Source organism: Lissotriton helveticus, chromosome 9 (genome assembly GCF_964261635.1).
Source record: "Lissotriton helveticus chromosome 9, aLisHel1.1, whole genome shotgun sequence".
NCBI lineage: Eukaryota > Metazoa > Chordata > Amphibia > Caudata > Salamandridae > Lissotriton > Lissotriton helveticus.
This window is the reverse complement of record NC_136070.1, coordinates 1222015622-1222038983: the sequence shown is the minus strand read 5'-3', so window position 1 is coordinate 1222038983 and position 23362 is coordinate 1222015622. Positions and strand designations below refer to the sequence as shown.

Here is a 23362-nt window from a genome sequence, read left to right as displayed (position 1 = left end):
CCTTGCTCGTTCTAGTCCAGTCTGCCCCCTTCCTGTCCCCCTGACCGGATGTGGTGTCTGGTGACCTGGTCACCTCCCTCATGACCCACAGGGTCCTAGTGTCCTCGGTCCCTATTCGTCAGGTCACTACATCTCCCCCCTTGTTGCAAACAAATGTTCATGGTGCTATTCTCCTGCTCATTGTCGTCGTGAGAAAAGAAAAGAGAGAGAGAGAGAGAGAGAGAGAGAGAGAGAGAGAGAGAGAGAGAGAGAGAGAGAGAGAGAGTCAGTCTCGTCGACCCTTCTCCCCAGTCTCTTGTTCCTACTTTTTTCTACGTATTCTCGTTGTCCCCTTACACCCCTTCCTTGGTCGTCGTTTCCTGCCATCATCCTTTCTTCTGCCTTTCAGTCGTCCTCCGTCTGCTCTCTTTCTGTCAGCCTCTCTTCGTGTTGATCGTTGTTCTCCGCCCTCCACTATACTTCTTGCTCCTCTCTTTCTATGGCCGCACTTTGCTGTTTTTTTTTCCGCTCTTTTTTTTTTCTTCTCTTCGCTTGCTATCGGCATGCCCTTTCTCTTTTTCATATGTCATCGTTATCAGGCCCATCGTTTTGGCGGTGCTGTTGCTCATCAGGCATGGTCCAGGGGCATCGCCTTTTAGAACATGAATGTCCTCCTTCTTTACTTTGTCCTCATATCTCAGTTCCTCTGTGAATTTTCCCAAACTCGTTACCTCTTTCTTTGCCCCCCAGGTGAACACTTTTACCTTGGACGCTCTCAGTGTCGGCTTTACTTCCATTTTCTCGTACTCTGATACACACATGACGTTGCATGTTGCACCACTGTCCAATATAAAGTCTGCTTCGTGCGCTCCTACTCTTATCTTTGCATTGTCTGTCTTCCCTCGGTTGCTTTTGTCTGCTGGCTCTGTGTGTACTTCCGACATGTGGTATAGTCTTTGCACTTTCTCTTCTTCCTCTTCTTCGCTTGATCCTCGTGACATACTTCTCCTTTCGTTGTCGACATACCTGACGTGTCTTGTTGTCGACTCCTGTTGTCTTCCTGTTCTTTCCTTGTCGCCTCTGACTTGTGCACTCTGGCACATACTGGCGTAATGATTTCTTCCACCACATCTTCTGCACGTCTGGCCAAACGCTGGGCATGCGCCTCTGTGAGGAAATCCCATTCCGCACTGGAAACATGTTCCTTCGTGTCGTCTCCTTTCCTTTTGTTCCCTCCAGTCATTCTTCCCTCGGCCTGGGCGATCTCTGTTTGTCGTGAAGTGTGCGTTTTCTATTTCAATGCTCTTCCCTCTTTCCATTTCCTTGGCATGCTCCGTTGCTCTCGCCTCTGCTCTTGCTAGTGACAGGATGTTCTCCAACGACGTCGGCTCCTTGAGTATTCTTGCCCTGAATCCTATGTCGCGACAGCCTTCTATGAGCCTCAGCCTGATTGCTTGATCGTTATCGAATTTGTCTAAATCACAATGTGTCACCAATTTTCTCAACCTTGTCGCGAAGTCATCTAGTGTTTCGTCTGCTCGTTGACACGCAACGGTAAATGTGTATCGTTCGAAGTCAATGTTTCGTTGTGGGTCGAATTTGGCTGTTAGGCATTTTTTTAGTTGTTCATATGTTTTTGTTTCTTCGGTAGGCAGTGTCACCAGAAGTTCTTCGACGTCATCCCCTGCTAAGTTCAGCAGTAGCCCTCTTTTCTTTCCGTCTGCTACATCTGTATCTTCTACGTATCTTTCAAATCGTCTTATCCACTTCTCCCACCTTATTCCTGCCTGTGGCTCCGATAAGTTGAACGGTAGTGGGCTCCTGTATTGTGCGCTGGGCTTTGGGTCTGCCATTCTTGCCTTTTCTCTTTCCTTTTCTTTTAGCCTTTTCTAGGCTTTCACTGTCCTTTTCTTGTCTCTTTTAGCCTTTTCTAGGCTTTCCTTGTCCTTTTCTTGTCTTTTCTTCTTCTTCTTCTTCTGTTATTCTCCTTTTCTTTTAGCCTTTTTTAGGCTTTCTCTGTCCTTTTCTTGTCTCTTTTAGCCTTTTCTAGGCTTTCCTTGTCCTTTTCTTGTCTTTTTTTCTTCTTCTTCTTCTTCTGTTATTCTCCTTTTCTTTTAGCCTTTTCTAGGCTTTCTCTGTCCTTTTCTTGTCTCTTTTAGCCTTTTCTAGGCTTTCCTTGTCCTTTTCTTGTCTCTTTTAGCCTTTTCTAGGCTTTCCTTGTCCTTTTCTTGTCTTTTTTGCTTCTTTTTCTTCTTCGCCTGACTCTAGAATGGCCGCTCTGTTTATTCCTATGGCCTATCTTTCTATTGTCCTGTTTTTCAAAATGGCCACTCTCTTCCCGCGAGATTTCGGAATTGAAATCTCGCTCGCCTGACCCTGAAATGGCCCCTTCGTTGCTTCTATGTTCTCATTGGCTCTCCCCGCCTGACTGTCCAATGGCCGCCGAGATGTTGTCTTGCTCTCGCGATATCTCGCGCTCCTCTCTCGAGTGCGAGGACCTTTCGCTTTTTTTTTTTTTTTCTGGCATTCGCGCTGTGCCTCGAACGCCTCTTACCGCGTTCTGCTGTGTCTCCGTTGGACGCTCTCGGGGTGGGCTCCCGTGTAGCTCCTTGCGTCTTTCCTTCACCGCCGACCTCTATCACGTCCGTCGATATCCTGCACACGTGGCAGTCCTCCCGCCTTCGTCGCCAGATGTCGCGTCCTTTGCTGTAGGCACCGTGTAGCACAATCACACGCAGGACACAAGGTGGGTGTAGTTACTATTCTTTATTGTTTCTTATCATGCTGCTGGCCACACACGTCCGTCCCCTTGCTCGTTCTAGTCCAGTCTGCCCCCTTCCTGTCCCCCTGACCGGATGTGGTGTCTGGTGACCTGGTCACCTCCCTCATGACCCACAGGGTCCTAGTGTCCTCGGTCCCTATTCGTCAGGTCACTACAGGCAGATTCTCAGAATCTGCCCCTTTGCGACCAGTATTTTTGCATTTGGGATGCATCATCCCAAATGCAAAAATTGCAATTTAAGAAATCGCAAAATTGCGATTACTTAAATTGCTATTGCATTTAAGGAATCTCAAATTGAGATTCCTTAAATGCAATGCATTAAAGTTAAAGAATTAGCGATTTCGCTAATAGGGGGAGCAAATTACCATGAAGTTGAACTTCATGGTAATTTGCAAAAACTTTGAAAAATGCACTAAAGTTCCATTTTACACACAAACATGCTCTTAGGGCATGTGTGTGTGCAAGATGTACCCATATGCAGATTTCAGGGGTGCAACAGGGTGTCCTTTTGACACCCTGGCACCCTTGAAATTGCAATCTCAATTTGCGATTCTCTAATTGAGAATCGCAAATTGAGATTGTCTTCCCATTCATTCCTATGGGCCTCTAGGCCCATAGGAATGAATAGGGAGGTATTCCTTAATTGCAACTCGCAATTTGCGAGTCGCAATTAAGGAATTTTAAGAAATCGCTATTTTTTAAGCGAGTTCTTCATGCATAGCATTTTGCTATTCCTTATTAGTGAATCCTTATTTTTCGCTAATAAGGAATCGCAAAATGGATGCTTGATGAATCTATGGGTTAGATGTTTAGTTATTCATAGAGGGATTCATGTACCCAGTTAGGCAGCTGACAACCTCTTCCATGTTTTAGCAGAGGCAGGAATCAAGGCACCAGCGATAAAGGAGCTTGCCCATAATGACACAGTGTCGCCCAGTCAGAATATATCAGAGTCAGAAACCTATCCACAAAATCACACATCCATAAGTAATAAACATGGACATGGTCGTAAGGACCCTCAAAGCGCTCTACAAAGTGATCAAAAAGCATAAGGACACTTGTTACAGTAGAATACATAGAGAGTAAATTTACTTTTTAGGGTTTAGCAGCCTTGATGTTGTGTTGTGTTTGCAAGTGGATTTGGGCTTGTTGGGGATTAGTGGTGAATTGTCTGTGCAAGGAAAGGGCTGTGAGTCCATGGACGGGTCGAACACAAGGATGTGAGGAGCTTGTGGAAGAAGCAAGCTACACAATGAGTCTGCTTGTCTGATGTTTGTAAGGGTAGGGCTGGGACTTAGGGACTGGGAATTAGGGGCCAAAGGTGACTTTAGAAGATTGACCTGCAAGCATATTAGAGGTTTCTGTGAGTGTGTGGGGACTGGAGCATCCAGGTGACTGATCAATTGATGACAGAAATTCCAGTAAATGTATTGGCAAAAAAGTGGATAAGGTAGTCTTTAGTCTAAATCAAAGCCTCCCTGATTTCTAGATAAAAAACACACTTATGCAATTCCGTGTAGAAATGATCTTTAGGAAAATGTAAAAGTTGTAAGAAAGAAGATAATGTTGAACAGCAAAATATTCCAAGATGAGACAGAATCGTAAACACAAAACCTGCACCCTGGATTGAGCTCAGCTACTTCACACAGTGCAACACAAACACATTCTTTCAAAACCCCAGTACAGTGGCAATGCTTATTTCTAATGTATTGATCATTGCTGTGGTTTCGTTGAGCAGGACCCTGTTGGATCCATGCTTGACGAAAGAACTTCCGGCAGCCGTCAATATGGGCTGGACAGATGCAGAGAAGATGAGATAAATTGCTACTAGTTCTAGTACTCCTAACGCTACTACTACTGTTACTAGTACTTCTACTGCTACTATTACTGCTACTAGTACTACTACTGCTATTAGCACTGCTACTTGTAGTACTACTGCTACCAGTACTAGTACTACTACTGCTGCTGCTGCTACTACTACTACTACTGCTATTAGCACTACTACTGATAGCATTTGTGCTGTTGGTACTACTACTACTACTACTGCTATTAATACTGCCACTACTACTAGTAGTAGTACTGCCACTACTACTACTGCTACTAGTACTGATATTAGTACTACTACTGCTGCTATTACCACTGCTACTAGTACTACTGCTACTATTACTGCTACTAGCACAAGTACTATTACTGCTACTAGTACCACTGCTACTAGTACTACTACTGCTGCTATTACCACTGCTACTAGTACTACTACTAATGCTACTATTACTAATACTACTACTGCTACTAGCACAAGTACTATTACTGCTACTAGTACTAATATTACTGCTACTACTACCAGTGCTACTAGTACTACTACTGCTACTAGTACTACTACTACTAGCACTAGTACTGCTACTAGTTCTACTACTGCTATTACTAAAAACTACTACTACTGGTAATACTCATCAATAATAATTATGCAGCTAATCATTCTTAGAGTATTATTACTGTGATTATGATTTCTATTATGAATAATAATAACAATCATCCTAACAATACTTATAGCTAAGTATGATGATATTCAGCATTATAACGCGCACCATTATAACTTGGTTCCATATAGCTCGCCCTACCACACTTCTCTTGTATTGCAAAGGACAAACTTTTCCAAATCCGCATGGAGCCAAGTCCCTAGGGAGCACCGCATCCCAATCCACTCCTATTGGATTTAGCAGATAAGAACTGATGAGAATTCCATGTTTCCAAGGCAGATCTGCTTTAATTCTTCCTGCGTTGTTCTGAGAGATGTTTCATGAAGGAGCCATTGGTTCCAGTGGAGTAATACTGCAAGACCTTGGTGGGATGCAAGGCCAGTAATGTGACCAGGATTGTATGACTCCTGAGTGTGCGCTCTTGAGGCTGAACGGCTGCACCCTGGACATGCATCTCCTGGTTAGGAAACCTCAAACATTTCTGGTGGACCGAAGTAAGAATATGAAAGAACAGGTCCTTCTGGTAAGGAAGCAAAACAAATCTCTATTGGCTCAATGCAATTATTTTCTGCAGATTCCTCTTTTTGAAATTGTTTGTGCTTACAGATCAGCTCACTTTTCTCAGATCGGCGGCCTCTAGGAAGCCCCCATCCTCTTCGGGATTAGGATGACAATAGAATCCTTTCTCTTCCCTCTTTCATCATTTGCTATTGGCATATTGGATTTCTTGCTTATAAGCTCTCGTATTTCTTCCTGCAGAACAGTTTACTTCACCTATTGATGTGGTCTAGAAGAGGTTACTACCCTGTGTCTGTTGACTGAGTTGCAGATTTAATGCAGTAACAGTCCTGTAAAATGTCCAATGCCCATTTGTCTGAGGTGGACTTTGTCCAAACGTCCGGGTTAGTGCATAATTTGAACAGGTGATTTCCGGTGCGCGGCACAGACACTTAATTCTCAGCACCAGCTCTAATGTCAGTCCACCACATGATGATGCTGTATGTCTAATTTTGAGCAGGGCAGAGCAACAGTGTTTAATAAGTCAATATACATTAAAAATCGATAACACCAGCCATCCAAGCCATTTTTATAGCTTTGGGTGGCCTGGAAGAGCCTGCATTGTCACACTTTGCACTTACCTTTATACAAATAAAGCACTGGTCCTGGTACATCCAGAGGTGGCCACCAACTATCAACTTTGGACCACACTAGGCATGATAGACACTGATTTCTAGATGAAGATATAATCTGCTTCTTGACTCTTTCAAGGTGCCTGCTGTCAGCATACTTTCCTGATGAATAATATTTGGTAGAGGAGAATGAACTTTGCAACTCGTCTCATCTCCACATATCATGGCAACATGGAATGGCATCTTCCATAGCAGGTGCACTGGAGGATTCAGTGCACCAATCGTTGAGGAGTATCTGGTGCCTTGCTACAACTGTTTCTCCCGATACTGTCTCTAGGCTTATGCTCCATCGAAAGCTAAGTCTGATGGTACCTCAGCTTGCTATTCCAAACCTTCATGCATAGATCCAATTCCCCCATCAATTCCCTCAAAGCTCATAGAAGGTCGCTGGCCAGTATCTGTGGAGTAAGTAATGGGTTTCAAAGCGAGATTTGTACCTTCTTCAGAAGGAGAAATCTTCCTTTTGTCAGTAGGGTATATAAGAGTTACATCCTTCACTTCCATAGGTGACATGCCGCCAAAGCTGAACAATATAGAATTGGCCTGGACAGGTGCTGGGAAATAGCTAACACTTAAAATAAATAGATATATGGCCTGTTCTGCCCAACCTCCTAGAATTACATCTATCATGGTTGAACACAAAGAAAATCCAAGCGGGACAAGCAGCTGACAATGGAAGACTCTTCTTTTCATGAGACCTGAAATGTCTGCTACTTTCCCTTGTTTTGTTTACTTTGCCAAGGCGAATGGTAAGAGGTCACTTGATATGGCTGCACTCTATTGGTCAGATGCTGGTCGTTCCTTGGTGGGATGAGGATTCCGCGTCTCCCTGTGTACTGGCGTTCAGGAGTCTGTACATTTGGCCTCTTCACCATCCTGTCCCCTAAACACCCTGGCTACAGCTGACACATTGGACTCAGGTGCCCTGTGCTTGATCATTGCTGGGAGGACTAATCAGGGCAACACCTAGGCCTGCTGGGCATTTTTGTCAGAGGTGAAGAAGATCTTGACTAGGTACATCCCTCCATCCCTTACCTTTGCCTGTGTGCTCTTTTACTGCTGCTCCCCCTGGCTGATAGTCAACACAAGTCTATGCTAACACAGCAACCCATGCCTAGGAGAGTCACAAAACTCACAACTGTGAAAGAGCTGTCTTTGTTGCACTCTCAAAGGGTGGGCGGAGATGTATCAAACAATCAGGCCAGCAGGAATTCCTGCTCAGAGGGTGGAATTTATGTCACAATAACTGGTACAGAGAAGTGGGATGTGGGAGGTGAGGTCTTATATTTGAAGGGAGGAAATGAGGAAATGTAGTCATCTCTCTCTCTTCCTTCCATTACCTAATGTCCATGCTCGGTCACCATCATGGGTCATAGGGAACATGTTGTAATGAAACGAGGCGTTATACAGTAGAGCTAGGTGGAGAACGTCTGGATTTTGTGTTCAAGGCAGTGAATACTTGAGTTCTGTTTCTTGGATAGGGCCTACTCTGGGTTCTCTATATTTTTAGGTCTGGCCTTAGTCAAGACATTTTGTTTATACTAAAAGTAGATGTATAATATACTTACCTATAGAGGCTTTTGGCCCACCCTCTTCATCGATTGGTCTGTTATTGTGTCATTCACATTTTTCTTCCACCCACTACAGCATCCAGCATGCAACAAAGGGTCAGCCCACTTCAGCCATTGGCTAACTGCACTGTGAGTTATGGTATTCGTCCCTTTCACAAGGAGCACATACACGCTCAAAGTAGTTCTCTTCAGTTCCAGGGACTACTAGTTTTGTGCTTTTTGAGATAAAAAAATATTTTAGCATTTAGCCAATGGGTTTTTGGGGGGGATTGAGGATGGCCTAGCAGTTCCCCCAACAATAAAGTGTTGTAAAAATCATGGCAAAACAAACAAGCATTGAAAAAGCCAAAAGGCTGGCTGCCTTCTTTTCCTTCGAATGTATTAATGTAAACAGTAGCGAAAGTCAGTTTATACACAATCCATCAGTGGGTGGACTCCACCTAGACCAGGAGCCTAGGGCTCGCCCACTGTCGTTACTGGTAGTCTGGAATTGTGGGGACGTGCAAAGACACCCGTGTGTAGCCAGAGAGATCAGGCTCGCCTGTGCCAGCCTGGTAGATTTATGGCCTGTGCCAGTCCAATGTGGGAGGGTCAGGTGCGAGAAACAATAGAGGCTCTGAATATACAAGGCTGACCCGGATGTCTTTGCCCTTCAAAGGCGACATGTGATCATCTTGGTGCCAGAAATGGGCGAGAGACTGTGGCATGTAGGAGAACGTAAACTCCAGTGGCCGAAAATACAGTTTTTGTTTTTCAGACTTAACACACTTAAATAGAGTGGCCACAAGCCTCTTGCAACAGTGATTTAGAAGGCCAGTCCTGGATTTTTAGCTAAGTGTCCATTGCCTAATCCCCACAATGAGAATTCTCATGGAATATGTAAGTCTGTTTTGCTCACAACAATTGTGTTTGTGAGGGACTTTGCACTATGGAAACGAAGTTGGGAGCGGATTTACCAAAGATTACTTAGGTGCTGTTTAGCTGCAGTAGAGATGGTGTAGATAAAGGAGTGGAAGTGAACTTTCGATTCAAGTAGCACACCAGGGTTTTTAGCAGAGGAGTAAGGAGCAGGGTGCTGTGGCCTCTTCCTATCTTATGCACTCCTCCCACAGTCTTGATGTTCCCTGCTGCTCACCCAGTGAGTGAGGTCATTGGATGGGTGGAATGTTGAGAGTCTTTGTGCTTGGAATGTTGGAGTGAGAAGGGCTGAGCAGCAGGATGCCTCCCTTAGTGGGACTTTACCTGTAACCTACAACTAAGCTAATGAACCTACATCTATAACTTATGAGTACCCATCCTTCATTGTAACACAGGGTGATCCGGAAAATAACCAATCAGGGGGACTGGGAGGAGGTAAAATAGGTTGACTCGGCGCATTGAACATGTGAACCTGCAGAAGTCTTCCTTTTTATAAATCGATGGTCTGTGTTTCTCACAGTCTTCGTAGCGCTGACTTAGTCCCGAATGCATTTCTTATAAAGTAGCGATCAGCCCGGGTTAGGAAGCAAAATGTCCATGGGACATGTTACCACAAGTTGAGTTTGTGCACCACACTTTGCTTTAAAGCTATATCATTGCCCCATTCTCTGGATTAAGGGTTGTGTGTTTTTTCTCTCTCTACAGAAGGAAGGCCAGTCCAGAGCTTACGTCATAGCAGAGGAGCTGCTGTCGTCAGAGCGAGTGTGAGTACTCAGTTGGGCCTGGCTCACCTAATTCTAACAGAGAGTCTATCTGTGCTTGACTCACTAATAGAGTTCCATCTCTGTCCGCAGGTACGTGGAGCGTCTGAAGCTGCTACACACAGTGAGTTCATCATTCATGTTTGATTCTCTAGATCCTCTGTTTTACTTTAATTTAGTACAAAGAGGGTTTTGGACATGGCTAGCAATTGATGACAGACTGGTGAACCACTGTAATTGCTTTCTTCTGGTACAAGATGCGGTGTTCTTTTCAATGAGGGTGTGTGAAGTTGCAAAGCTTTCTATTTTTAAAAAAATTCACAAGGCTTTATGCCATCTTCGCTTAGGTTCCAAAGATTTTTGTTTTGCTACATTCAAGTGGAAATGATTACTTTGGACACGTAACTCCTAAAAAGTTGTGCTGATTAACTTATACTTCGCAGAATATAGGCACGAGTCACAAAAATAGGGTAAAATTATATTGGGAGATTTATGAGCCATTCCATAAAAAAGTGTAAAAGTTGATTAGGAGATTTGCACCTATGGATTAGTGTTGTTTTACCCTTTTTTTCCAGTTCACTAAACTTTTTGCAGAGGTGTGCCTGCAAACCTGTGCCATTCACAGGTTTGAAGTGTACCCCACAAGAACTCTTGTGACTTTTTCTGGTGCTCCAATTTTCCAATGTAGAATTCTTTGCACAGTACAATTCAGCACTGAGAAATGCAAGTGCCGAAATCCAATTGCACATTTTCCTCTGCTTGGGGACAAGATTTTTCCTGTGGAGAAACCTCTTCCTCTGTATCCCATTAAGTTTTGTTTGGCAGTTTTATATAGCACAAAACTGGGCTAGAGGCATGAGAGTACTTTACAAGGGAAGTAGACATTACACGGGGAGATGAAGTGGTTTGCCAAGATTCAGAGGATGTGAAGGGAAGCTGGAGATTTGAACCTGAGTCCCTGGGTCCAATGTAAGCAGCTCTAGCTACTCGACCACATCTCCTCCCAAACTGGTGGGTGTCCGCTCCCCAATCCCTCATTGGATCTGTATTTATTCCATCCCTCTGCCGAAGCAAATTCCCATGGTGTTCCGAAATGTTTGTGGGCATGTTCAAACTCATAAGGCGAACCATACCAAATTAAGAGCCCATTTTTTTGCCTGGGATTTACATCTGAATAAATCTACAAAGCCATGGAGAGCCATTAGTAATTGTAAAAGGATTTACACTTTCTAGGTGTCCATCTGTGAATAGTTGTTTCATACGTACATTTAAATACCTTTGTGAATCAGGCTCCTACTTTTGTTTTCTTGGGAATGTACCACAGCATCAAGTTTAAATGTTGTCCTCATCAAAATATTGTGTCCACAATACTGACTACCACAATATTGTGAAGGCAAATCCATACTAATATTATAAAGAGAGAGCCCGAACCTTTGAGGCGGGTAATCTCAGTAACCACAGCACCAAATACAGCGTTGGAAAGGGCAGTTGCAGCAGAAGGACATAGGCTATGCAGACAGCCACCATATTTATTTTAATTTTTTTAGCAGAGTTTTATATAGCACAAACTTGACCCGAACGGAATCAGGTATCAGAGCGCTTCACATAGCACCAGTTACGTTACATGAGGACACACATTCATTTTTGTTAGGCACGGGGAGATTAAGTGATTTGCCCAGAATCAAAGGATGTTTGGCGTCGTTACCAAGACTCGAACCCAGATCCCCAGGTCCGAGGTCGAGCGCCTTAGCCGTTAGGCCAACTCCTCTATACATTTAAAAGGTAAAAGAACCGTGCCAGCAAAGTAGTCCCTTGTGGGCGTGTCTGCACTGTGCTGTGGGCGTGGGCTGGGGGCGTGACTAACGCTGGGGGCGCGTGGTACGGCCATCACATCGTGGGCTGTGGGTGTGTGCTGGGGGCGTGACAAACGCTGGGGGCGTGACAAACGCTGGGGGCATGTGTCCGCCCTTCATGCCATGTCAGTCGTACATACAAGCGCCAATTACGTTGCTGCGCAGCATCAAGGGGCACGCTGGGGGTGTGACATGCTGGGGGCGTGAGAAACGCTGGGGGCGTGTTTCCGGCCTTCATCCATGTGAATGCAATTGCGCCGTATCAAGGGGCACGCTGGGGGCGTGAGAAACGCATGAGGCGTGTGCTACGTTCCGCCCTTCATGCCATGTGGGTCATACATTAATCAGAAGATCGTCTGCTGTGGCCGTGTGCTGGGGGTGTGACAAACGCGTTCACCTGGAGGCCTGGTAAGTAACGTTACTGCAGCCTTTCCTGCGCGCTGTTACTGAACTATCTCATTCAACGAAATTACAAGCGCCTGCTACCATCAACCAGGGCTCTAGCCGGGCTCAGGCGGCGGATCAGTACACTAATTACACGCGCCTGATAACATCAACCAGGGCTGCAGCTGGGCCTCAAGCGGGGAAACACACGCCTGCTAACATCAAACAGGCCTGCATTTGGGCCTCAAGCGGGGGAACACGCAAATGAGCGTGTCTGCGGGGACAATTACTGCAGCCTCTCCTACTCGCTGTCACTCAACTCTCTCATTAAATGGATTTACCTGCGGCTGATAACTCTCTCATTCAACGACATTACACGCGCCTGCTAACATCAACCAGGGCTGTAGCCGGCCTCAGGCGGCGGATCACTACACCAATTACACAAGCCTCCTAACATCAACCAGGGCTGCAGCTGGGCCTTCTACGTCCCTATTCTAATGAAACAAAAATGTTGTCTACCACGAGATTTTAAAATAAATTGCCCTTGCCAAATACACACATTACACACATTCTATTTCATACCCGGACAACGTGGGGACGGGCTGCTAGTATATATATATATATATATATGGCAGGGCGATATTTTGTCATACATACAACCCATTTGCTGTGCAATGCATTCGTGCAAAACAAATACAGTACAGTGTACATTTGCAGAGAATAAAATATGAAAATACTTACTATTGTCTATAGAGTAGTGTTGCCAAAGGTAAACTGCATACATTTTGTAGCTTGGTTGGTTGGATTTGAGCAGAGAGAAAAGTATCTCGCAACAGAATGAAAATGATCATGTTATACGGAAAAACTTCACACAGATGAAAAGAGAGGTAAACCAGGGAACTGCTCAACCTATATTGTGTGGAAAATGTACAAAAAAGTGTTGAATGAAATAACAGGATTGTTTTTTTTCCAGTTAGAGTTTAGGTAACTTGCGTGTGCTCAGTAAAGTTATAAACTTGGCAGTGATGCTGAATATAAAAAAGACAGACTAATATTGAAAGGAAATCTTACTTAAGCTCTCCCGGAGATTTACAGACAGGTAACTGTCTTCCTCTAAGTTGGTTTGTTTTGGAAAGCTTAATTAATCAAAGTAAAATCAATAGAGCAGATTCAGCCCTACTTGGCTGTTTTTGTTGCTCTTTCAGTATCTTTTTTAAGTGTCTTGTACCTGTTTTACACTTCAGGCAGTTGGGATGTCTGGTTTCTAATTTCTCACGTTCTGTGGTCATTATTGCGGTAAACACTCCTTCTGAATTTTCATTCAACTGTGAGCCCCGGAAGTTTTGCAGATCTAGTCATATTAATCTTCTTGATATATTCATTTTTTTCAGGAACCCACTTACATAATCATATTAATCATCTTTAACATTCAGTTTGCCTACCAGATTGAGGATGGTTTAGAATGGCTGTGCACTCAGGGTAAATGCTGCTTTGTTGGTTATAAAGATAGTATTCATGGTATATCTGTACAAACCTAGCATCCATGGTGTGAAATTCACTTCTGATTTAGTATTTCTATGTTCCACACATACTTTCAAACAAGTTGTAAATGTCATAGAGGGACGTTGACTGGAAAGAGAGTATCACGTTTTGTTTTAGTCTCTCATTGTCACAGGATTATGCAGGTCACAATGGTGTGTGGAACCAGTTCAGAGGCATCACAATTGAAAACAACTAAAAATAGGGATAACTTGCTAAAATATATAGACAAGGATACTAAGGAGAAGTTAACAACACTTTAATTTGGATCCTGAAAAGGATTATTCACTGCACACAGGTCCAATCAACATGGTTTATGTGGTATCACACATATGTGGGTCACCAATGCCAAATTCAGGATTCCTGTTCGTGCTTTCCTCCCTCTTGTCCTTGAAAACAGGAAGTGATGGAGCACTGAGAATGAAAAGCTTGGCTCTGAGCTGGTCAATGATTCACAGCCAAGCGTACCAGGCATTCAAAGCAAGGCAATAGGAAGTGCTGCCTTATGTTTGTGTATTAGGGAAGAGACCGCGCATGGAAAATATTTTGTCAGATTAGAACAGCAACAATATTTATACAAGGCAATTTTAAATGGAACAGAGGTATTAAAATATAAACATGTATATTTTGTTGGAACAAAGCACAAAAACATGGCATTTTCAGCTGATGTTAATGGTGTATTTCAACATTGTGTTGTTTGGTATTTTTAATATTCAAAGTGTCACGGGTGCTTCCTGCACTCTATGCAAAACAATCAGCCATGATTAAGCTTAGAAATCTTTAAAAAAAAATCTGTTATGTCAGGAAAGACTGGAAACCTTGAATCTATATCTAGGAGAGAAGATTCAGGAAGCTGATACAGGGATAGTGTTCGCCCTTTTGTAGCCGAACCTCGCCCTCTGTCGCTTTCCTGTGTTTCCACCACATCTGCACAATTCAGCTGCAGGCTGACTCCAACAGCATTTACTACTGTCCATTTTTTCTCTATTTTGCAATGTGAAAAGGAGAAATGGACCGCCCTGTTTGGTACCTCCCTTGATCTTTTACTTGAGGTTATTTTGAGTTGGACAAGAGCAGGGGGTTTCTGCCTCTTTCTCCTATTGTCCTATCACCTTTCCTTTCAGATGACTGTGTGCACTCAAGCTTAGCAAGGCTGTATTTTGTGGTCTATTGTTTAGTGGCTACATAGAACTCTTATTGTTTGTGTTATATGATTATTTTTATGTTTTATACATGCGGTACAAAAAGTCATTGCTATATATAACATAAACAGGTGGGATGGATTAGTAGGACTTCCTGCATTTTCTGGCTCAAAGTCTCTTAGCCACATTTGTTATTCCATTTGTTGTTAATTAATCTCTTTTATGATTCTAGCCATATTTCATAGAACATAACCTCTAATCCTTTCTGTTTCATTCACCTTCTCCAGCTATTCTATTAAGTGACTTTGGATGTTCTCTCTGTCTGCTTCTAGGATTGCTAATACGTTTACAGTAGATAGGCAAAATAACATGTGTTTTATAAATAAAAAAATCACCTTTTTCAGCTATGTTACCCTAGTGAATTTGGAAGTTCCCTCTGTCTACTTCTAGGATCGCCAAGAGGTTTACAGCAGATAGGCAAAATAGCACGGTTTCTCCATTTTTAAAATAGCAGTACATTTGCAAGCATTATATGGCAACCTCCAGGGCCAAAATGATTGTGAACTCCCAATTTTACTGATTATAGTGTTACCTGTATTGTACCTGCAAAAATTTGGTATTGTACTTAAAAAGAAGTGCTTGAGATCAGATTTGGTACATGTGACCTGAAAGGACCAGCATATTTGTGTTGCTGTCTTAAACGTAATATGAGAATCAAGCTTGACCCGTGCGCTGAACAGCAGGCATCCAAAATTGATGAGAATGATATTGAGGTCATGGTGGAGGACTGCATATATATTTCCGCTGAGCAGTAGGGTTATGTCAGTGGCATTGTGTAAAGAATCATTGTGAATGGTGAGACTGTTTTAGTCAGACACAATGTCAGAAGCGCACCGGGGTCCCGGGGGAGGAGGAGTGGTAAAGGTTCAATGGAAAATTAACTGTTCTCATGGAGTAAATGTGCCACAGTAAATATATGGATAGGGTAGATTCCACAAGTTGGCTTTTCCCATAAGTTATTGCTAAAAATGAGTTCGAAGAGTTGTGGTTGTGTACTGTTTTAAGGTTTACAGATACAAATATTTCGGCAATTGCCTGTCCCTCCAATGTGATTCAGGAAGTTATAGCAAACTTGTTCAAGGCATTTTTCAACATTAGATTTGTGGATAAAAATAATTCAATGTCTAGGTACATTCTGATACAGGGCAGAGCATAGCAGTATCGGCAGTTTTGTTTTTAGTTGTCTTCTTTTTCTTTGTCTTCTAAAAGGAAATGCATGTTTTGTTCTGCCTTATGAGATGACATCTTGATGTTTGCCATGTCTGTGGTTGAACATAATGTGATTTTAGGGAACGTGTACATGTGTTAAGTGAAAGCGAAAGTATGGCATGAAAAGTGTATGTTTGTATGTGAATGTATTAAAACTAAACCTCATCTCATCTACACTGTCACTGACACACCTATTCCCAAAGACAGGGAGCAGTTGTTATCTTTTTTTTTGGATTCTTTGAGCATAATTCAATGTTTGTTCCTAGGTTTTTGCAGAGACGCAACAATCATGCTATGAAGAGGCGCAGTGCTTAGGCTTGGGATGGGCCCTTCCACCCTGATTATGGCTGCCTTTTGCTGCTAAACCATGGGGGAGGTGATCCAATTTTCCTTTCTTGAATGAGAGATCATGGTACCTTGCTACGCTGCAGGATTTTCAAATAATTCTGGAACGCAAATGAATAAGTCCCTGGGGCCATATAATGAACAGCTATGATGGCTCAATACAAAGCTGGCTACCCCCTTAGATTGATGAAGTGGCTCTCAAAAAGAGCATGGTGCTGTCCCAGAGAGGAGCTATCTAGACTTGTTACAATGGGCAAGTCAAATAAGCGAATTAATGTAAACACTGTCTGTCCATCAGGCCATAAAATTGTCAATGGTATCAAAAGATACTGATCAGAACTTAGTACAATCCCTGCACCTATTTTTCTGATGTTTATATTCCATAGGTGAAAAAACTTCAATGATCACATTGTTTGGGCAAGTGATTTTTCCCCATGTTGAAATTCCATCGCAAATTCATGGGATTGAGAGCCAATCCGGTGGCCATCATTGTTGTTGAACTTTTATATAGTATGCAACCTTGCTATAACTACCAAAGTCATAACATGTGCCCATGTCATACACAATTTCAAATACTTTTCTAACTGTAACACCGCACTTGCAGTTAGTATATGCTATATAGTATCCCTGTGGACTGATGTGTATTGGGCAGATCATTCAGAAGATTAAACAAATAAAAGTGCAACATCTCAGCAGGATTCGGTGCAAGATTCTGTCTGCTCCCATGGTCAACCTCTATGTCATATTCAACCGTACGACACTCAACATCAAATGGCAATTGATGAAGTTAATACAAATACCCCATCATGGAGAGCTTTGTGGTGTCTGTCATGCATAGATTTAATGGTGAATTTCCATGAATTAGTATATGGGCGACAGAAAGCACAGCTTGGAGAGACAGTAAGCTGGGATTGCCTCTTAGTGTTTCCGAGCTTTGTTGAGCCAAGGTCTCTGTTCATGACACGGCCCTGATTAGGAAAGTTAGATCTTGTTGGAAAGTTAGAACTTGTTGGGAGGCTCATGAGCCCACCAGAGCACATAGCTTCCTCTCCTTATCTTTAAGGCTTAAAAGCAACCACCAGGGCAGCAGTTGCTCCAAAGGGGGTAATGTTTGCCGAGCAGATGCTATGTTTTCTGAGCCCACTCGGCAAACCTTTTTATTTCTCAAGAATAAACTCCCAAAGCAGGAGTCTCTCATTGAAAATAAAAATCAAAGGTACACACACACACACACAGGGAGTTAATTCCTTGTGCACCCATGGCTATTGTGAAATTTCCCTGCCCAGGACCACCACGCCTTCCAAGGAGAACCCAAGGGATGGAATCTAGTAATGGTCATCATGTCCTTTAGATGATGGGGTAACAGGCACTCTGATTTGACGGCCGTTTGGATGACCTGCCATCAGGTCATTGGTTTTCAGTGGGTAAAACAGCTGATGCACCATATTAGGAAATCCTGGGGCATATTTTTAAGTGAATGGCGAAGCGTGGTGTTAAGCAAAAATTGTAAACGCCACACTCGCCCATTCTAAAAATGCACGGATGCTCCGTATTTACAATGGAATGGCACATCCCTGCATTTTTCCTTGTGCTGGTGCTAAATTCATCTGCCTAGCTACAACGCAGGCATGCAAAGCACAATAGTGAAAGGGTGCCTGCATTGAGGGAATTATTGTTTATGTGCAGGGAATAAGAAAGTGCTTAATGTGTAAAATAATAAGTGCCAATGCCCAAACACTTTGCTCAGATGCTGCCACCAGCACTGCAGGTCATGGTATTGAATACGAACGCCGTGTCATCTTAATTCCACCTCATGCATCTTTCATCCATCACCAGACACTCCCTGCCCCTCAAACTCAATCCTGCATGTTGTTTTGTGTCCCTGCTTTCTCTATTTGTCACTCTTTCCTTTCCTTCTTTACCTCTTTAGTGTTTTTCTCTCTCTTGGTTGGTTCAAATTAAGCACTGGGATCATATGGTCCAATTCATGCACCAAAGCACTGTTCATCCTCTCGCCTCTCACACAGACTCACTGTGCAGACTTGCATTCATCCACATAGAATTGTCATACGGCGACACATACACACACTCTTTGTCCACTAGCACACACACTCATTGTTGATCCAAAGATTCACAGTCCATCCATGCACACTTGCCATCCATCCACAAGCCAACAAACCATCCATCCACACACTCACCATCCGCCCATAGAACCCCCCACACTCTCTGCACATACACACAGGTTGGCAAACATTTATCATCAATCTACCCACACACAAACTTGCCATCATCCATTCTCATACAAATCCCATCAATTATCACTCCATCCACAAAAACACCCATTTAACCAAACACACTTCTCTATCCAGTCAACCAGCCTCTGTTATTCGCCAAACCTCTCTACCATCCCTCTGATCATACTATCTCCCCCACTCAATTGTCTCCTTGCCTACCCATGCATATACCCATTCCTCCATCTACTAAGGTATCCTTTTTATTCACTCACTCATCCAACTGCCCACTAATCCATCCACTCTATCGCAAACCTTCTCCATCCATTCAGCCATCCATACCCATCTATTCATTTAACCAGGCATCCACCTAGCCACACACAAACTTGTCCATGTAAACACTGCTACATGACATTTCAACATCAACAACAGAAAACCTTACCGATCCACCCACTCACCTAGGGATGTATGTATCCACTTACCTAACCATTAACTCACCAATTCATTCATCCATTCCTCATACATCAACTAACTCATCCATCCACTTATCCACAGATCCAGTTCATTGCTCACCAGGCAACTCACTAGTGAACCCATTCATTTGTCCACGCACTCACAGGCCATTCATGCTAATAGCACACTCACCATCTCATCCCTTCACACAGGCATTTACTCATTTGCACAGTCACATGTACACTCAAACGGACACATCAATAAACAAAGATTTTCCCACAACACTTCAACTGTGACCATCACAATTTAGCGCAATGTGCCAGAGATGCCACCCAGAAACTGAGATAATACGTCAGTGGTTGCATGCGGAACTGAACACACCATGCCAGAAGTGCCTCCTAACCTCAACACAGAATTCCAAATGATGCATCCAGGTCTTGGAGCAGTAGTCTGGATGGGGCCACCTGAACTGGGCACAAAACCCAGACCATGCCCACAGACATGTGCACAACAAGCCACATGTGATATTCAGAACTAGACAGAGCTCTTTGAGTCTCCAGACCTGAGCACAATACCTCAGAGGTGGCTTCCAGGCCTTGACAGAATACTCTAGATGAGGTCTTGAAAACTGACCAGAGTACTCAACAAAGGACCTCGAGAACTGAGAAGGTTAGTCCTATTGAGACCTTACCACTAATGTGTACGCTTTACATCTATTGCATAACAAATCCAGATACAGCATCAACAACTGAATCCTAACCTTCAGATGAGCTATCAAGCACTGTACACAATACACTGTGGGTGCCTCCAGAGCAGGCCACAATAGGAATAGGCTACTGTTTCAATCCAGAACTGGTTACACCACTTCATATGAGGACTTCAGAAATTGGCACAATTCTCCAGAGGTGCTTCTAGAACTGGACAGAATATGTCTGAGGTGCCTCAAGAACTGGACACTATACACCAGAAATGGCCTCAAGAACTGGGAATAATACCCCAGAGAGGCTCTAGAACTGGACACAAATCACAGAGGTGGCATCTAGAACTAGGCACGATAAGGTAGAGGTGGATGATGATATGCTGAATCGGCTCCAGAATGGAATTTGGACTTCAAATGGACAGAATACACCACAGGGCACCCAAAAGTAAACATAATGCTGCAGATTGAGCATTTCCAGGGATGCCTACACTTTAAAGCTGTAACACAACCCTGCTTTTCATCTGGCTTATATGTCTCCCTCTGAATTCATTATTATTATTCCCGTATTATTTGCCCTCGTGTAGGCTATTTGAGAACTGCAACATGTTGAAGACATGGGATGCTTGCACTGTTGCTGCCTGTGCTATATGTGTATGTGTATGCAATGGAAATGTGCACTGTTGATGCCCTTGCTATATGTGTCTATGTATGCGATGGAAGCTTGCATGGTTGTTAACTGCGCTATATGTGTCTGTGTGGTGTGTGTGCGTGTGCAAGTGTGTGTGAGGGAAGCTTGCACTGTTACTGCCTCTGATATCGGTGTCTGTCTATATGAGGGAAGCTTGCACTTTTGCTGCCCTTGCTATATATGTTTGTGTATATAAGGGAAGCTTGCACTGTTGCTGCTCTTGCAGTATTTGTTTGTGTATATAAGGGAAGTTGCACTGTTGCTGCTCTTAATGTATGTGAGTGTGTGCATGTGTGTGTGTGTGTGTGTGTGTGTGTGTGTGTGTGTGTGTGTGTGTGTGTGTGTGAGGGAAACTTGCACTGTTACTGCCTCTGATATCGGTGTCGGTCTATATGAGGGAAGCTTGCACTTTTGCTGCCCTTGCTATATATGTTTGCGTACATAAGGGAAGCTTGCACTGTTATAACTCTTGCAGTATTTGTTTGTGTATATAAGGGAAGTTGCACTGTTGCTGCTCTTAATGTATGTGAGTGTGTGCATGTGTGTGTGTGTGTTTGTGTGTGTGTGTGTGTGTGTGTGTGTGTGTGAGGGAAACTTGCACTGTTGCTGCCCGTGATATCGGTGTCGGTCTATATGAGGGAAGCTTGCACTTTTGCTGCCCTTGCCATATATGTTTGTGCATATAAGGGAAGCTTGCACTGTTGCTACTCTTGCTGTATGTGTTTGTGTGCATGTGATCGAAGCTTTCATGGTTGCTGCCTGTACTATATGTGTCTTTGTGCGATGGAAGTTTTCACTTTTGCTGCCTGTGATATCTGTGCCTGCACTTGCTAAATGTGATTTGTACACGAGGGATGATTTCACTGTTGCTGCCTCTGCTATATGTATCTGTGTATGCAATGGAAGCCTGCATTGTTGCTGTCCTTGCCATATGCATGTGCATATATAAGGGAAGCTTGCACTGATGCTGGTCGTGCTACATGTGTATGTGTGTGCTAGGGAAAATGTTACTGTTGCTGCCCATGCTTAATCTGATCTGGATGTGAGAAATGAATGGACTTTTGCTACCTGTGCTATGTGTATCTGTGTATTGGACGCAAGCTTGCATGGTTGCTACCTGCACTATATGTGTATATCTGAGTGTGTGTGTAGGTGTGTGTGTGTGTGTGTGTGCGCGTGCGCGGGAAGCTTGCACTGTTGCTGTCTGTACTATATGTGTGAAGAAAGCTTGCACTGTTGCTGCCATATATAGGATTGTAATATGGGGCTGTAATAGGCACTTTTACACTAATAATACGGAAGACATCCGTGATTACCTCTTCCAGTATGTTTACCATATCTACATAGACGCTACAATGACAGAGAATATAAAAAGTATCCAACATGGCGGCTACTAAGAAGTGACCAAGGCATTTCAGAGCCAAAACACGTTATTGGCAACATTAATAAAATTGTATGAGCAAGACTATGAGCATAGACGCCTGCTGTTGTTGGGAATGTTCGGAGGACAATCTTTCATGTGTGTGTGTGTGTGTGTGTGTGTGTGTGTGTGTGTGAGCGTGTGTAAGGAACATACTAAGTGTGCTATAATATTGAGGGAAGCCTGCACTGCTGCTGCCCATGCTATATGTGTCTGTGTATATGATGGAAGATTGCATTGTTCCTGGCCATGCAAAATGTACCTGTCGGTTTGAGGGAAGCTTGCACTGCTGCTGCCCATGCTATATGTGTCTGTGTGTATGAGAGAAGTTTGTACTGTTGCTGTACCTGTGCATAGGAGAGAAGCTTGCACTGCTTCTGCCCATGCTATATGTGTCTATGTGTATGAGAGATGTTTGTATCTTTGCAGCCCATGCTAAATGTGCCTGTGCAATGTGAGAGAAGCTTGCACTGCTGCTGCCCATGCTATATGTGTCTGTGTGTATGATGGAAGCTTGCACTGTTGCTGGCCATGCTATAAGAGTCTGTGTGAGCACGGAAGGCTTGCACTCTTGCTGCCTATACTAAATGTGCTATAATATTGAGGAAGCTTGCACTGTTTCTGCCTTGGATATATTTGTTTGTGTATCTGAGGGACGCTTGCACTGCTGCTGCCCTTGCTATATGTGTCTGTGTGTATGAGAGAAGCTTGCCCTGCTGCTGCCCATGCCACATTTGTCTTTGTGTATGAGGGAAGCTTGTCCTGTTGCTGGCCATACTAAAAGTACCTGTCGGTTTGAGGGAAGCTTGCACTGCTGCTGCCCGTGCTCTATGTGTCTGTGTGTATGAGGGAAGTTTTTACTGTTTCTGCCCATTCTAAATATACCTGTGGTGTGTGTGAGGGAAGCGTGAGCTGTTGCTGCCTGCGTTATAGCTGTCTATGTGTGTGATGGAATCCTCTTCCTGCCTGCGCCGTGTGCGCCAGGGAAGCTTGCACTTCTGCTTGTGCTCCTAAATTCCTCTTTTATTAACTTCCTTAAAAGAAATGGAGCCCAGAGAGACGGAAGACACATAAAGCATTAGAAATGTGTTCTGTGTGTTTATCACTTATTTCATAGAGCAGCAGTTTCCGCGAATGCATTTAACACCGCTGTGATTGCACGTCAGTGGGGAGTGCTCCAGGGGCGAGATGTCACAACAGTGGAAAACGACTTTCTGCTCCGCTGGACATTACAAGCACCGGAACAGTGCGGAAGGCGAGCAAACATCTGGAAACCGGTTGCCACCCCGGACTGAACATTGCTTTTCACACGAGGCGAGCAGGAATCTAATGTACCCCCCGTGGGGCCTTATTAGAGAAGCGGTGACGCTCCCATGCCGTCCCCGCGCGCGCACAGCCTCTTTAAAAGCGGTGGACTGCATCAGAAACTGCAGATGGAAATAACCAATCGAGTTGAAATCCAACTCCAAAAAGTGACGTCACACATCGCGTTTCCGACACGGCAGCAGGGGTGTAGCTTCCACTTGTGCAGCAGGTGCAGCTGCACTGGAGTCCAGAGAAGGGCTGGAGTTGGGGTACCACGCGGGCGGATGGCGTCCCCCCACTTATTTTACCGAGAGCGCGATAGCTGGAGCAAATGGAGCCACACATTCACTCGTTG

General features: G+C 43.8%; 1 protein-coding gene across 3 annotated transcripts in view; it reads left to right on the top strand.

The window, feature by feature from the left end:
- Positions 1 to 23362, top strand: part of FGD5 (FYVE, RhoGEF and PH domain containing 5) — a 428915-nt gene that overhangs the window by 211388 nt on the left and 194165 nt on the right. For all 3 annotated transcript variants that reach the window (XM_078661708.1, XM_078661707.1, XM_078661706.1), the window contains exons 4-5: positions 9623 to 9681; positions 9772 to 9802. In XM_078661708.1, coding sequence (XP_078517834.1) covers positions 9623 to 9681; positions 9772 to 9802 — 90 coding nt within the window. The remainder of the gene's footprint in view (positions 1 to 9622; positions 9682 to 9771; positions 9803 to 23362) is intronic.